At 43.2% G+C, this 13,091-nt stretch overlaps 2 protein-coding genes across 5 annotated transcripts in view; one reads left to right on the top strand and one right to left on the bottom strand.

Annotated features, from left to right (window-relative positions):
* Positions 1 to 4,046, top strand: part of LOC149322720 (solute carrier family 26 member 10-like) — a 32,194-nt gene extending 28,148 nt beyond the window's left edge. For both annotated transcript variants that reach the window (XM_089482021.1, XM_089482014.1), the window contains exons 17-18: positions 1,339 to 1,445; positions 3,637 to 4,046. In XM_089482021.1, coding sequence (XP_089338147.1) covers positions 1,339 to 1,445; positions 3,637 to 3,675 — 146 coding nt within the window. In that variant the 3' untranslated portion in view covers positions 3,676 to 4,046. The remainder of the gene's footprint in view (positions 1 to 1,338; positions 1,446 to 3,636) is intronic.
* A 2,988-nt stretch (positions 4,047 to 7,034) lies between these two features.
* Positions 7,035 to 13,091, bottom strand: part of B4GALNT1 (beta-1,4-N-acetyl-galactosaminyltransferase 1) — a 67,465-nt gene continuing 61,408 nt past the window's right edge. For all 3 annotated transcript variants that reach the window (XM_089482032.1, XM_089482050.1, XM_089482042.1), the window contains exons 9-11: positions 12,621 to 12,761; positions 9,482 to 9,719; positions 7,035 to 8,120 (exon numbers count right to left, since the gene is read on the bottom strand). In XM_089482032.1, the coding sequence (XP_089338158.1) occupies positions 7,906 to 8,120; positions 9,482 to 9,719; positions 12,621 to 12,761 (594 nt within the window). In that variant the 3' untranslated portion in view covers positions 7,035 to 7,905. The remainder of the gene's footprint in view (positions 8,121 to 9,481; positions 9,720 to 12,620; positions 12,762 to 13,091) is intronic.

Raw genomic sequence — 13,091 nt, 5'->3', positions numbered from 1 at the left:
ATTTTCACATTTTTGTAAAATGCAGTTGTAGTTCAGGGGTAGAATCAGATCATGGCCACAGTAAGGTGGTGGTCAGTTAATTCTTTTCCTGGGGGAGCAAATAGCAACGTTGGAAAGTTTGTTTTGATCAGCATGTTGTTAGTGACATTTGTTTTTGCATGCTCTCAAGTCATTTCCAATTTAGGACAACCCTAAGACAAATCTATCATGGGTTTTCTTGACAAGATTTGTGCAGAGGAGGTTAGCTATTGCCTTCCCCTGAAGCTTACACAGGTGTTCTGTCTGCATATTGAACCTTTTTGGTCACTGCTGAGGCAAGAATGTACTACTCCCTTGTGCAATAATTGAGCCCATCATAGAACTCATCTTCCTTTTAAGAAAGCAGGGAGGATCTGCACAGCCATTTAGTGGCAATGGAGAGCAGAGGAAGTCTGGAAGTCTTAAGAGTATGATGTTGTGTCTCCAGCTACAGGGATACAACCAGGTGATTTTCCAGTATCCCCTGCCACCATCTTCTACTAAATGGCTATGAAGGGGGACTGTGCAGGAGGGTGATTCCTTTGAGATGTATCATAGTTTCACTTGGGCACAGCTTTATGATATCTCCCTTCATCATCACTTGATCTTGATCTAAAATTTTCTTCCTTCCACCTCATAGCTGCTTTTTACAAAAACACGGAGCAGGGGTGGGCAATGTATGGCTCCACAAGGCCATTTTTGTTTGCTTTTGGCAGCCCTCCAATATCCCATTAGCTACCCTTTTTCTGCTCCCTCCAATGGGCATGTATTTCCTCTCCTATAAATATCCAGAAGTAGGACCTCACTTTGAGTTTATAGATTTTCTTTTTGCATTGTTGCTAATTTATGTGACCTATAGAAGGTCCCAGGTTGGAAAACTAGTGCTCACTTGTATCAAAGTTACCCACCCCAATTGAAAGGAGGAGTGAGAAATCTTGGGCCTTCCAGAAGCCCCAGGTGACATGGCCAATGGTACAGGATCATGGGAGTTGTGTTGCAAAACATCTAGAGAGGTAGATATTCCTCATCACCCGTGTAACAAGACAAGTGATTTCATGAAAGATCACCTAGCTTGATCTTAAGGCTCACTTTTCACACATACACTCATCCTATGATTTCTTTTAAATCATGCAGTGATGCACATCTGAATGTGTAAACTGTTTCCATTGTTAAGTGAAACAACAGGGAAATTTCCCCTGTGATGTGTTTGAGCAGTGGCATCTCTTTCACATATGCTGGTTCCCTGTTGGTGAATGTGGACATGCAACATCTGAAGCTGAGCTGCCTCCTCCCCCCCCCCCCTTCTTGTTTTCCATCTAGCCAATGTTCTGCAGACCTTAAGTTTCTGTGGCCTGATGCATCACCTTCCCCCACAGCAGATTTTTGTCACTGTCCATGATGCTGCTTCTTATCTCCAGCAGACCATGGTAAGTAGTTGAGGGTGCAGGGAGAGAACAACAGAACTTCCTCTCTTTTGCTTCAAAACCAGGCTCATTTAAGACTGGGGAGACAGCATGATTGAGAAACTGTAGTTCAGGTGTTCCCAAACTTTGATCCTCCTTTTGGACATCAGCTCCCAGAATTCCTGTTGGTTAAGCTGGCTGGGGCTTCTGTGAGTTGAAGTTCAAAATACCTTGCTTCAAAAAAACAAAAAACAAAAAAACCTCCTCAAATATAATGTCAAGGTTGTTCTCCTTCAACCTGAAAATGTAGGCTCACATCACTGCAATTTTTTTCTGTGAGGAAGTGTTTGTACAGGTAGATGTACAGGTAGCAAGCCCTTTTCTTCCTATAATACTTGTTTTCTGTGTGGAGGGTGTGTGTGATCAAGTGAATTTACTCTTGCAGTTCTATTTGGTCCAGTCCAAACACAGGGCTGGTATCCTGTCCAGCAGTTATGAGATTGTAAATGGGATTTATAATCTTGTGAATGGTGAGGATTTATGTTTACAGTTGTGGGCAACCAAATGTGACCCCCAAAACCTGCCAGTAACCTGATTAAAATGTTTCAGAGATGCTGCAGTTTGGGGCGCCAGGAGATAATGCCTACAGTGCTCTTGGGGAATATTGAGAACATGCAGCTAGAGACCTCATTTCCCAGCAACCCAATCTCAAGCACCTTGGAAATGCTTTAAGTGGAGTGCTGCCAGATTGCAAAAGTAGGGGTTTTTTTTTGGGGGGGGGGGGGTGGCATCTGTTGTCATACCTACATTGATAATGCAGGATTCCAGAATTAGCTGATGACTTAAGAATTTAAGGCGATCCCTGCTGGATCAACCAAAGACCTGTCTTAATTCAGTACTGCATTTTCACATTGGGAAAAGAGGTGCCCCATTAAGAAACCCAGAAATATGATATGCTCACAGGAGCTAGCTCCACTCATTGCTTACACAGGCACGGTATCCCCAGTACTGGAGGTTATACTAATAGCTACTGATCTCTTCAACTTTTCTGATCATGTTTTAAATCTATCCCAATTTGTGGCCATCACTCCATCTCATGGTAGTAAATTTTTCAGTTTTAACTATGTACTATGTAAAGAAATATCACCTCCTGTTGGACCTGAATCTCAGCCCCCGCATTTGACTTTTGTGGAGGTCTCTGACTTAGCAATAGCATTTACATTTCTTTACCGCTTATCTGTGAACTCAACACTCTCAAAGCAGTTTAAAATCTGTAAGCCAATTGCCCCCAAGAAGCTGGGTACTCATTTTACAGATCTACAAAAGGATGGAAGGCTGGGTCAGCCTTGAGCCCTAGGATCGAACTCACAATGTTGAGGCTGCAGTACTGTCATTTAACCACTGCAGCACAGGGCTCCTGACTTTGTAAGAGAGGAAGAAATGTTGCTACTTATTCTAAACCTTCCATCATTTTATAGACTACCATCATCGCTCTCTTTACACACCTTTCCCCTGCAAGGTTAAACAGCCCCAAACATTGCAGTTTTTCCTCAGAAGCAAATTGGTCCCTTAATCATTTTAGTTTCCCTTTTGTCAGTGGTATGCGATCCTTTTTCAGCTTTGGTAAGCAGGACTGTCCACAGTGTCCCAAAAGTGGCTGTTTCATACATTTAGATAAAGGCATTCTAATGGAAGTTTTATTTTAACCTCCTTTCCCAATGATTTTCCATCTCTTGTTTGTGAGAAGCAGGCCTCTCTCAGAACAGTTCTCTCCAATTCTGCAATGGCTTATTGCAGAGTTTTGCCAGCTAGTAGTCAAGGATTTCCTTTCAGAAACTTTTTTTAAAATGAGTGCAACCTTTTCTGAGAAGCCAAATCCAGCCCCTATAGGGACAGATGTTGTTAGGGTACGAACTAGAATCACTTCCCTTTCCTGAAGAGGAAGACCTGAGCACATGTCTATGCTATTAGAGAAATGGGCTGGAAGAACATCATCCATTGAGTCTGGTGCTCTTTGTTCATGACATATGTTAGCTCAAGAAAAAGTGCAACCATCCTGTAAAGTGGATCACTGTTATTATGATACTCATACTGCAGGTGCAGGCATAAGGTAAAAAGATTTGTGGGTAGCAAGAACTAAAGGAGGGGAGCAGGTACAAATGCCTTGATGTGTAGCACAGAGCCTAATGGAAAACTGCATTTGGTTTCTACTCAGGAAAATGTGGAACAGAAGGATCCAACCATTTGGGTGTAACCATCTCCTGCCTGCCACGGATCAAGGAGTGCATCAATCAATCTGTGCATACTAGGACAAGTACTGTCTAAGATTACAAAGACATGCTAAAGGCAGCTGGCTGCCATGAACATCAGAAAGACTCTGCTTGCTACTGGAGGTCTGGTTTGTTAGGAACAGACCCACAGAGAAAGAAGGCAGAAGGGTGAGATGAACAGAGCCCTCAGGAGTACCTCCTTGTGCCAAGAGCTACATAGTTAGTTGTAGCCAGATTTAGGTGACTACTACATTAGCAAAGGGATGTCTTGTTTTGTACTCCCTCCTGTCCTGTGCTCCATCTTTCTGTGCCCTTCCCACAACAAAACAAAGCAAGATCTTTTCTTTTTTTTAAAAAAAAAATGCTTTATTACCTTCAAATTGTCTTTACAGGAAAAAAGGGTCTGACAGTAATCACCAGAAAAATAATTTAAGACTAACGGAATAGAGAGGGTTTCAGCCCATACAACTGAAGGAATGGTGCGAGGGAGAGCACAAGACGGGGGGCTCACTCACACTACACAGCTATAGTGCTATGATTCCGCTTTAACTATTATGGGAACATCCCATGGAACCCTAGGCTTTATATTTGATGGAAGAGCCTTTATAATCCTCAAAGACTAGTTCTCTGGTGCCTCTGATCAAACTACAAAGCACAGGATTCCATGGGATGGAGCCACAGCAATTAAAGTAGAATTATAGTGCTGTAATAAGTGTAATATGAAAGGGATCCTGGTGTAGACGTCAGAATGGCTGCAGCAGCTCTCATTCCTTTTTTGCTTTATGTAGGAGGAGAGACGTCACTCTGATTGCCTAGTACCTATTGGGACCAGAATGGAGTGCTGTTAAACAGCATGGCCTTGGATCCCAAGATGTGGAGAGGAATATAACCTTTATTTTGTTCATTTCTTTATTCTGCTCTGAGAATTTGGTTGCTGACTACTGCACACTGCAGTATCAGGCAAAAAGGAGGCAACACTGCAGGTAGCCTTTGTGAGTGTCAGGGAACTAGGACTCACCTTCCAAGCACCATCCCTTGACCAGGAGCATCTCTACTTTGCATTTTAGACCTTTGTCCTTCACCAGAAGAGTGTTAACAATACAGTTGGAACTCTTTATTACACTCAGGAGTTTATCACACTAACGAGATTCTGCGGGAAAACAGGAGCTAACCGAGGAATGCCCAAAGTTTATCACATGATGTCGCAGTTAACGTGAAATAATGCGAAGTTAATCCGAACGCAAAGCTGATGAAACGGCAGCTTTTTACTTTCAGAACAATCAAAAGTTAAAACTTCACATTATTTCACTTGGGCAGTCCCTAGTGTGATAAACTCACTGAATTTGCAAGTTTGGTTTAAATTCAAATGTACTTTAAATCATGTTTAACTCCCGTTTTCTCATGGGATGTCCCCTCATGTGATAAAGCTATCAGTGTACTCTAGTCCAAGGACTTATTTAAATCAATTTGTCATCAAGGGACATCTGGAAGTGTATGGTAACCCCCCCCCTTTTTTTTTTTTAAGATGGGTGAAAAGAGTTATTGTTGTTAAGGGCCTTTAGCCGTCACACATATATTTCACTGACATCCAAGGAATGAGACAAGCAGTAGTCTATATGGTCAACAGGAGTTTAGAAAAGTTTTATGGTTTGTTTTTTTACTACAACTCACAGAACCTTGGAGTGTTCTGTGAGTTTTGGTCTGAAATAAAACAGGTAGAAAACCTTTCCAAGCTCTAGTCAACCAATTCAAGTAGCAGCATTTTTTTCCAGGATTGTACCCCAGCAGGATGCAGGTAGCGAAATGCATTTTTAAATGCTTCCCTCTGCAAAAATAAATAAGTGAGCATACTACCTATACTAAGCAAAATTAACAGGCCAGGGTGGCTCAACCCATCATGACAGCATTAGCTCAGTCTTTCCTAGGCTGCTGGTCTCCAGCCTTTGTAGATGTAGACTCCCGTGATCCCCCATTACTTGTAAACTAGGGTCAGGAGGAACCATGGTCCCAAACATCCAGAGGGAACCAGTTCAGAGACAGCTTTGTGACTGTATGCCTTTTTCCCTTTAAGGGGACACCCTACTCCTCACATGTTTTAGCACATGATTTTGCAGAAGGTATAAGTGAATTAATTCATTTGAATGATTCTGGTAGGACCTGCACCTATGTAAAACAATAGAGAACAGTTACACCGTAAATTCCACTATGATCAGTAGGTCTTATTTCCAGATAGGTGTGGTGTGCAGATCACATTGGCCTTAATCCCTTGGGTTTACTTTGAATGACTCAGTTCTACACCATCCTTTATTTTTTGAAATGTGCCAGTGAGCATAGTAGAGAAGGCACCATATTTCTGAAATAAGCAGCAGCCCTATGAAAGAGGGAAAGGTCAGTTTGGAGGGGCAGGAGAAGGAAAAATTAAGGATTTGGCTCTAGCAAAACAAAGTTAATCACTTCTTGGGGCTTCCACCTTTCCTGGCAGTAAAGCACAAGGGTGCTCTCAGGAAACCACCCCAGTCCCCTTTCTGCCAGTATGCCATGTGAAGACTTTAAGAGTAATAGGAGGATGGGATAACACAAACATACAAGTCTGCATCCACAATGCAGAAATAATCCAGGTTGACACCACTGGGAATTGTAGTTCTGTGAGACATTTAGCCTTCTCTGTCAGAGAACTCTGGTGCCACAACAAACTACAATTCCCAGATTTCCATAGCATTGAGCCATGGCAGTTAAATTAGTGCTACCTTGGATTATTTCAGCAGTGCAGATGCAGCCTTAAAACCCTTGTTATATCTTTGTGCCACAGCCAAACGGAAATGCAGTTAATACTGGGTGACCCACAGAAACTTTTATAACCTACCACATATGTTCCCATTTCCTTCACTCCTTTCACTAGGATTGCTTTAGCATCCAGCCAGGATAAGGGAGATGAGCCTGATTGCAGGAGAACAGTGTGCAGCTGGCCTGCCAGGAGGAAGTGGTTGGAGTGCTCAGGGGGGAAGGGGAATAATGTATAGCCAGATGATGTGATAGGCTGCACTTTCTGCTTTTACTTTCCTAAGGGACCAACCCTATGCATTGGAGCAACACATGGGGGGGGGGGGGAGACAAGCAAACCTTAGCCCTGATTTACAAATGTTCCCCAACAACAACAACAAATGTAGAAAAAGCAGTGAAGAAGGTTGCAGGTTTGAAACCGAGAAGGCAGAGGAGGGAGGGTGTCAGGATATGGGGAAAAGCTTGGCAAATGGATTTTGTTGGAAAGAATAATAATAAAAAATACAGTTTGTTATAGATGGTCTTTGCACTTCAGCATATAAAAATTGGCTTCATTAGAAAAGCAATTGGTCTGACTCCCTCCCCCCACCGTCCATGAACACAAGAGTCACAGGGAGTGCCTTAATGGTGGTGTGTGCTTGGTAGCTCTGACCTTTTCATGCCCCAACCTTGCTGCAATGCATACCTCAAGGCTCCCCCCTGGTGGCAATTTTCCATCACTGTAGTTTTTGGCACTTCAAAATCTCCAAGGATGGCACCAACTTGCAGAGGAAGGAGTTGGGGAGAATGGGACACAGGTACAAAGACTTGGCACAAAAACTTGTGGCACTGGACAAACCCCCAAAGTTCAGCCACTGTCTCCTTTCAATCATGCCTCCCCTCAATTAGATTAAATAGAAGCAGAGATACTAGAATTGTGTTGGGGGAGACTGTGTTGGCAGATGTCTTGACACAATGTGTGCACGCATGCGTGGCAGAAGCAGGACGAGGGGAGGCCAGAAATTTCTTTCAATCACGGTAGAAAAATGTAATTCTCAGGGCATCAGGGGATCACTTGTCAGTATCACTCCCCATATAGGATTCTTTAGTTCAAAACATGTGAAACATACGCAAGTGTAGGCAGCAGCACCCATTCTACTAAAAATAGGAGCACAAAAACAAACAATAGAGCAGCCTCTCCATCCAATTAGAAAGTGTTTTGGCTTTTTTTTTTCACAGCAGGAGTGGCTACCCATTTCTCAAACCACTCTTCACTCTTCGCCTGAGGATGCCAAGCCCTCCCTGAGCTCTGGGGGTTTGGCTAATTGACAGGGAAGACCATTTGCCTAGGGCTGTGGCCAGGTGCCAGAGCAGGCTGCCTGAGATCAGTAGGCCTGATCGCCTGAGGACTGAGCCAGCAGTCAGGGGCTGGGCTAGCTGTCCCAAACCAAATACTAGTTGCCCGTCATACATTTGAAACGGTTCTTGAAGTAGAAGAGGCTTTGCTTGATGTTCATGCTGTCATCACTTGAGTTGGGGTAGCGGAATTTGGCGTATTGCTTCTCGCTTTCTGTCTTTAGCCATGGTAGCTTAATTTTGGAGGCATGGTCCACCACCACATCAGAGCAGGAACCCACATGCAGAATGCCAAGGCCATCAATGAAGAACTCTATTTAAAAAAAGAAACAAAGAAGAGGACGGGGAGTATCAGTATGGTCTTAATCAGGAAGCCCTCATTTGTCCACATCAGGGGTGGGCAAACTGATGACTCCTAAATGTGGCCCATGAGACCCCCCCCCATTATTTTAAACATTTTTTCAAACTAATTTTGGGTAGTTTTTTGCCTCCAAAGTGCCCCAAATCTCCCAAAATCACATAAAAAGGCAACCATTTGCTCCCCAAAACCCTCCCAACACCCCAAAACAGGCAAAAGAAAAAGAGGAAAAATTGGCCAAAATAGTAGCCAGAAGTAACTTCACATCACTTCAGCATGGTGAAAAGTACTGCTGTGGCCCAGCAACCAAAGGCTCGAAGGGGAAATGGTCCCTGTTCTACTTGCATGGTATAGTAGTTTCAGTATTGGACTATGATTCTGGAGACCAGGGTTTGATTCCCAATTTGGCCATGAAACCCACTAGATTACCCTGGGCAAGTCACATGCTGTCAGCCTCAGGCAATGGCAAACCTTCTCTGAACAAATCTTGTCAAGAAACTCCCATAAGTTCACCTTAGGGTCTCCATAAGTTGGAAGTGACTTGAAGATACAAACCACACACACACATCCTGGTCTACATGCATTTTTGGATACTGTTCCTCCTGAGAATAATTTGTTATAGGATAAATGACAAAGTGAACAAGCACCAGAAACAAACACCCCACATCACAAGGACTGGAATTCAGGTTGGGACATCTGCACGTACAGTTGCTCATCATACAAAATCTGATTTTTCAGGCACTGTATGGGGTTGGTATTCCTGTCCTCTCTGCAGTGCCTAAAGACCACTCCTGTTATTTTAAAGCCACGAAGCCGCTTCATCCAGGCATTCCGTGCTTCAATTAGAACAGGATCACAAAAGCATCTGGCAATCTTGGTTGTGTTGATGGGGGATTCTGGGAGTTATAGTCCAAAAAAGTAATTTTCCCAGTATTCACAATTGTACCTTACAGCAGTGCTTCTCATGCTATCTGATCTCAGTGACCATAAATTATTTTTTTCCAGTGTACCAAGGAGGAACACTATATATGTGCCCATTGGGTACCATTTTTCTTATTTTCCTGGAAGCTTGTCAGGGACTGGTAGCCAATGGTTCAAAGACTAACACTGGTCTAGGGACCACCATTTTGAATAGAACTGCTTTAAAGCATCTCCTGCACCTACAGAATCAGAAGTCATCACCATTTGGACTGCACATTCCATTTGATTTCCTTTATTATGAAGAAATGATAAGTGCCTCCACAAGATCCATCCAAACTAGCCAGGCTCATTTCACATATCAGTTAGTTCCCATCTATCCTGTTGGCATTACTCACCAAGGTGGGCAACCCGACTAAGGCGGGGATCGAAGCCAACCTGCAGCACCTTCTGTGTGTGTGCCAGGAAGAAGTTGACAACACCATCAGTAACCACACAATCAGGGAAGCCTTCAATGATATGGTGGTAGCCTTGACGGGTTCTCAGGCAATCACCATCATCACCACCAGGCTGCACGCTGATCTGCTGTCGATACGTGGTGGTGTAGCCAGTGATCTCCCGCACTGCTCCACCCACCTGTCAGAACAAGACAAAACATTCAGGAGAGACAGAGAGAACACAGAACAGGCTTGGACTATTTATACTAGCGTGTCTAGATAACTGAAATGGTTTTCTTTCTTATTGAGCAGCAGCACTATGAAGCTGATGGTGCTGGAATTGGGAATTGAAGCAATTCTGGATCCCCAAACAGTATTGGAGATAGCTATTGATCTAAGACACCATACATGACAGTCCTCAGTGGCACAGATATTATATTTACATGAGAATTGCCCTATAGACACCAGGATGTGTATGTGTGTGCATGCCTTCAAGTCACCCTGTTGACTTGTGGCAATCAAATGAATTTCACAGTGTTTTCTTAGGCAAGGAATACTCAGAGGTGATTTTGCCAGTTCCCGCCTCTGAAATATAGCCTGCAGCACCTGATATTTGTTGCTTGTCTCCTATCCAAGTACTAATCCTGCTTAGCTTCCAAGATCAGATAGGATCTGGTGTCTTTAGGTCTCCTTAGGCATCAGACTAAGTCTGCCTAATGGAGCATTCTCCCACAGTAGGCATGCAAATACCTTACTGCTTCCTAGGGGGTTAAAATGATTACCATTTCCATTATTTGTCTCTAACATGTGGTACTTGGATCAAACGGTACTTGGAACTGTTTTAATCACAGTTCTGTAGGTGAGACTGGGTTTATATTTCTGAACTAAGAATGAAACTAGAAACTGCAGTTAAGGTATTAGGCACCAACTCCAACTTAATCTAGGTTCCATTTTCTCTGGCTTTCCTTGCACACTTCTGATTAGGGACATAGATTTCTCAACATGCAGCATATAGCCCAGCCCAATGGATCTGTCCCAACCATGACTGACAAGTTTTCATCTAATGGGCTGAGGCTCTCAATCCATCTCTTGCTTTCATACCATTCTGAACAGTGCCACTAGCTTCCAAGAAGGTCAGATGGAGAGATGTATTGGATGGCTTCCCAGCTCCATGGTTTCTTGAATGAAGCAGATTATATAGCTCTATATCAGTCTGGTTTCAGGCCTGGCTATGGGACAGAGACAACTTTGGTTGCCTTGACGGATGATCTACACAGGGAACTGGACAGACCAAGTGAGTCCCTGTTGGCTCTACTGGACCTCTCACTGGCTTTGATACCAAAACCATGGTATCCTTCTAGGCTGTCTTGCTGGGATGAGATTTGGAGGCACTGTTTCATAGTGGCTCCTTTCCTTCCTGGAGGGGTGAACCCAGGAGATGGTTCTGGAAGAATTCTACTCAAACCCATGGACATTGCCACAGGTTTCCTCAAGGTTCTGTTTTGTTTCACATGCTTATTTTAATAAATACATGAAATCACTGGGAGAGGTTGTTCAGAGTTTTAGTGTGTAGTGCCATCAATATGCAGAAGACACCCATCTTTACTAAGCTTTTCCATCCCAATCCAAGGAGGCTATCCTGGTCTTAAACCAGTGTTTGTCATCAGTAATGGACTGGATGAGGGTAAACAAACTGAAACTTAATGCAGGCAAGACAGAGGTGCTCCTGATCAGTCAAAAGGCAGATCAGGGAACAGGGATTCAGCTTGTGTTAGATGGGGTCACACTCCCACTAAAGATACAAGTCCACAGTTTGGGTGTATGCCTGGACTCAGCTTTGAACCTTGATGTATAGATTTTTGTGATGGCCAGGAGTGCTTTTGCTCATTTAAAACTTGTGTGGCAACTGTATGTATTTCTTGACATACCAGATCTGGCCACAGTGGTACATGCCTTAATTACATCTCATTTGAACCACTATTACGAGTCGCCATAAGTCATAAATTACTTGAAGGCAAACAACAACAATCCACTCTACACGGTGCTGCCTTTGAAGAGCTTTTGGAAACTTAACATTTAAACAGTTGTAGCCACAGCACAAACTGGGGCAGGGACCATGCTACTCCCCACTAGCTCACAGTTTGTTTCCAGGCAAAACTGAAAGTGCTGGTTATGACCTATAAAGCTCTTATAGCTCAGATTCAGGTAAGCCTGAGGGCAGGGAAATGTCTAATTTACAAATTGTAAGCCGCTCTGATAGCCTTGGCTGAAGAGCGGGGTAATAATAATAATAATCTGGCAGGCCATGTCTCCCCAAGTATACCTACTCAGCCATGACATTATCAGGAGAGGCCCTTTTCTCAGTTCCACCTCCTTCACAAGCATAGTTAGTGGGGATGCGGGAGAGGCAGCACCTAGACACTGGAACTCCTTTCCCAGGGTGGACAGAATGACACCCTCCCTCCTGTCCTTCCATCAGCAGGAAAAAAAATTATTCTGACAGGCTTTTTAATACAGAAAGATTTTAAAAAATGGGCTAAGATAGTTTTTTGTGGGTTTTTCGGCTATGTGGCCATGTTCTGGAAGTTTATTCCTGACATTTCGCTAGCATCTGTGGTTGGCATCTTCAGAGAATGCTAGCACGGAAATGAGTGGGATGGATACACACACACACACACACACACACACACACACACACTGTGTGACCCCTGGTTGAGAGGCAGTGATTTACACATATTGTTCTGTTGCTGAACAACATGGACTAAGAGGAGCTGAATTATTTTAAACTGTACTGATTTTAATAGTTTTAAAAACTTTTTAATTGCATTTTATTTGTTTAACTAGATATTTCAACTGTTTTAAAATTGTGACTAGTTTAATTCTATTTTAATGTTCATTTTTGTATGTTTTAACTGTAATGGAAAGTCAGCATGAGTCTCAATTTTGAGAGGAAAGCAGGATACAAATAAATATAATAATAATAATAATAATAATGATGATGATGATGATGATGATGATGATGATGATAAATATAATGATGATGTATGCTTGTTTCTTAAGGTGGAGGAAAGTTCTAGAATCAAGAAGGAAAGGCACTCACCAGATCCAGGGTTGTTTTCTCAAGAACATCTACTAGCTTCTCCACTTTGGTGCGGGGTGTGAAAATGAAATCATCATCCACCCACAGAACATATTTGGTGGTCACCTGGGATATAGCAAGGTTCCTGCCAGCAAACCAGCCCTAGAAAGACAGAGCCCAAGAGAAGATTTCTTTAAAAACCACTCAGGGGACTGCCCAGTACTTCCCATCCCAAACCCCCCAAATACAACCACTGCTGCTAGCAAATTTTGCTATGATGTTCTAATTACCACTATTTATCATTTAATACTGTCAGTTCCACCACTGAGCATTGTATCTCTTTATTGGATTTCATGAACATTGGGCTGCTCACCTGGCCCCCTACTAGAATCTGGGGGGGGGGGGGGGATTTGGATTCCATTTCCCAGAATCTCCCAGTTAGCATGCTGGCCAAGGGATTCAGGAATTGTAGTTCCCTGTTATCAGCAACCC

This window comes from Sceloporus occidentalis, unplaced genomic scaffold (assembly GCF_023333645.1).
Source record: "Sceloporus occidentalis isolate IW3139 unplaced genomic scaffold, rSceOcc1.0.p SCAF_1, whole genome shotgun sequence".
Taxonomy (NCBI): domain Eukaryota; kingdom Metazoa; phylum Chordata; class Lepidosauria; order Squamata; family Phrynosomatidae; genus Sceloporus; species Sceloporus occidentalis.
Note: the sequence above shows the minus strand (reverse complement) of the source record. Positions and strands in the feature narration are given on the sequence as shown.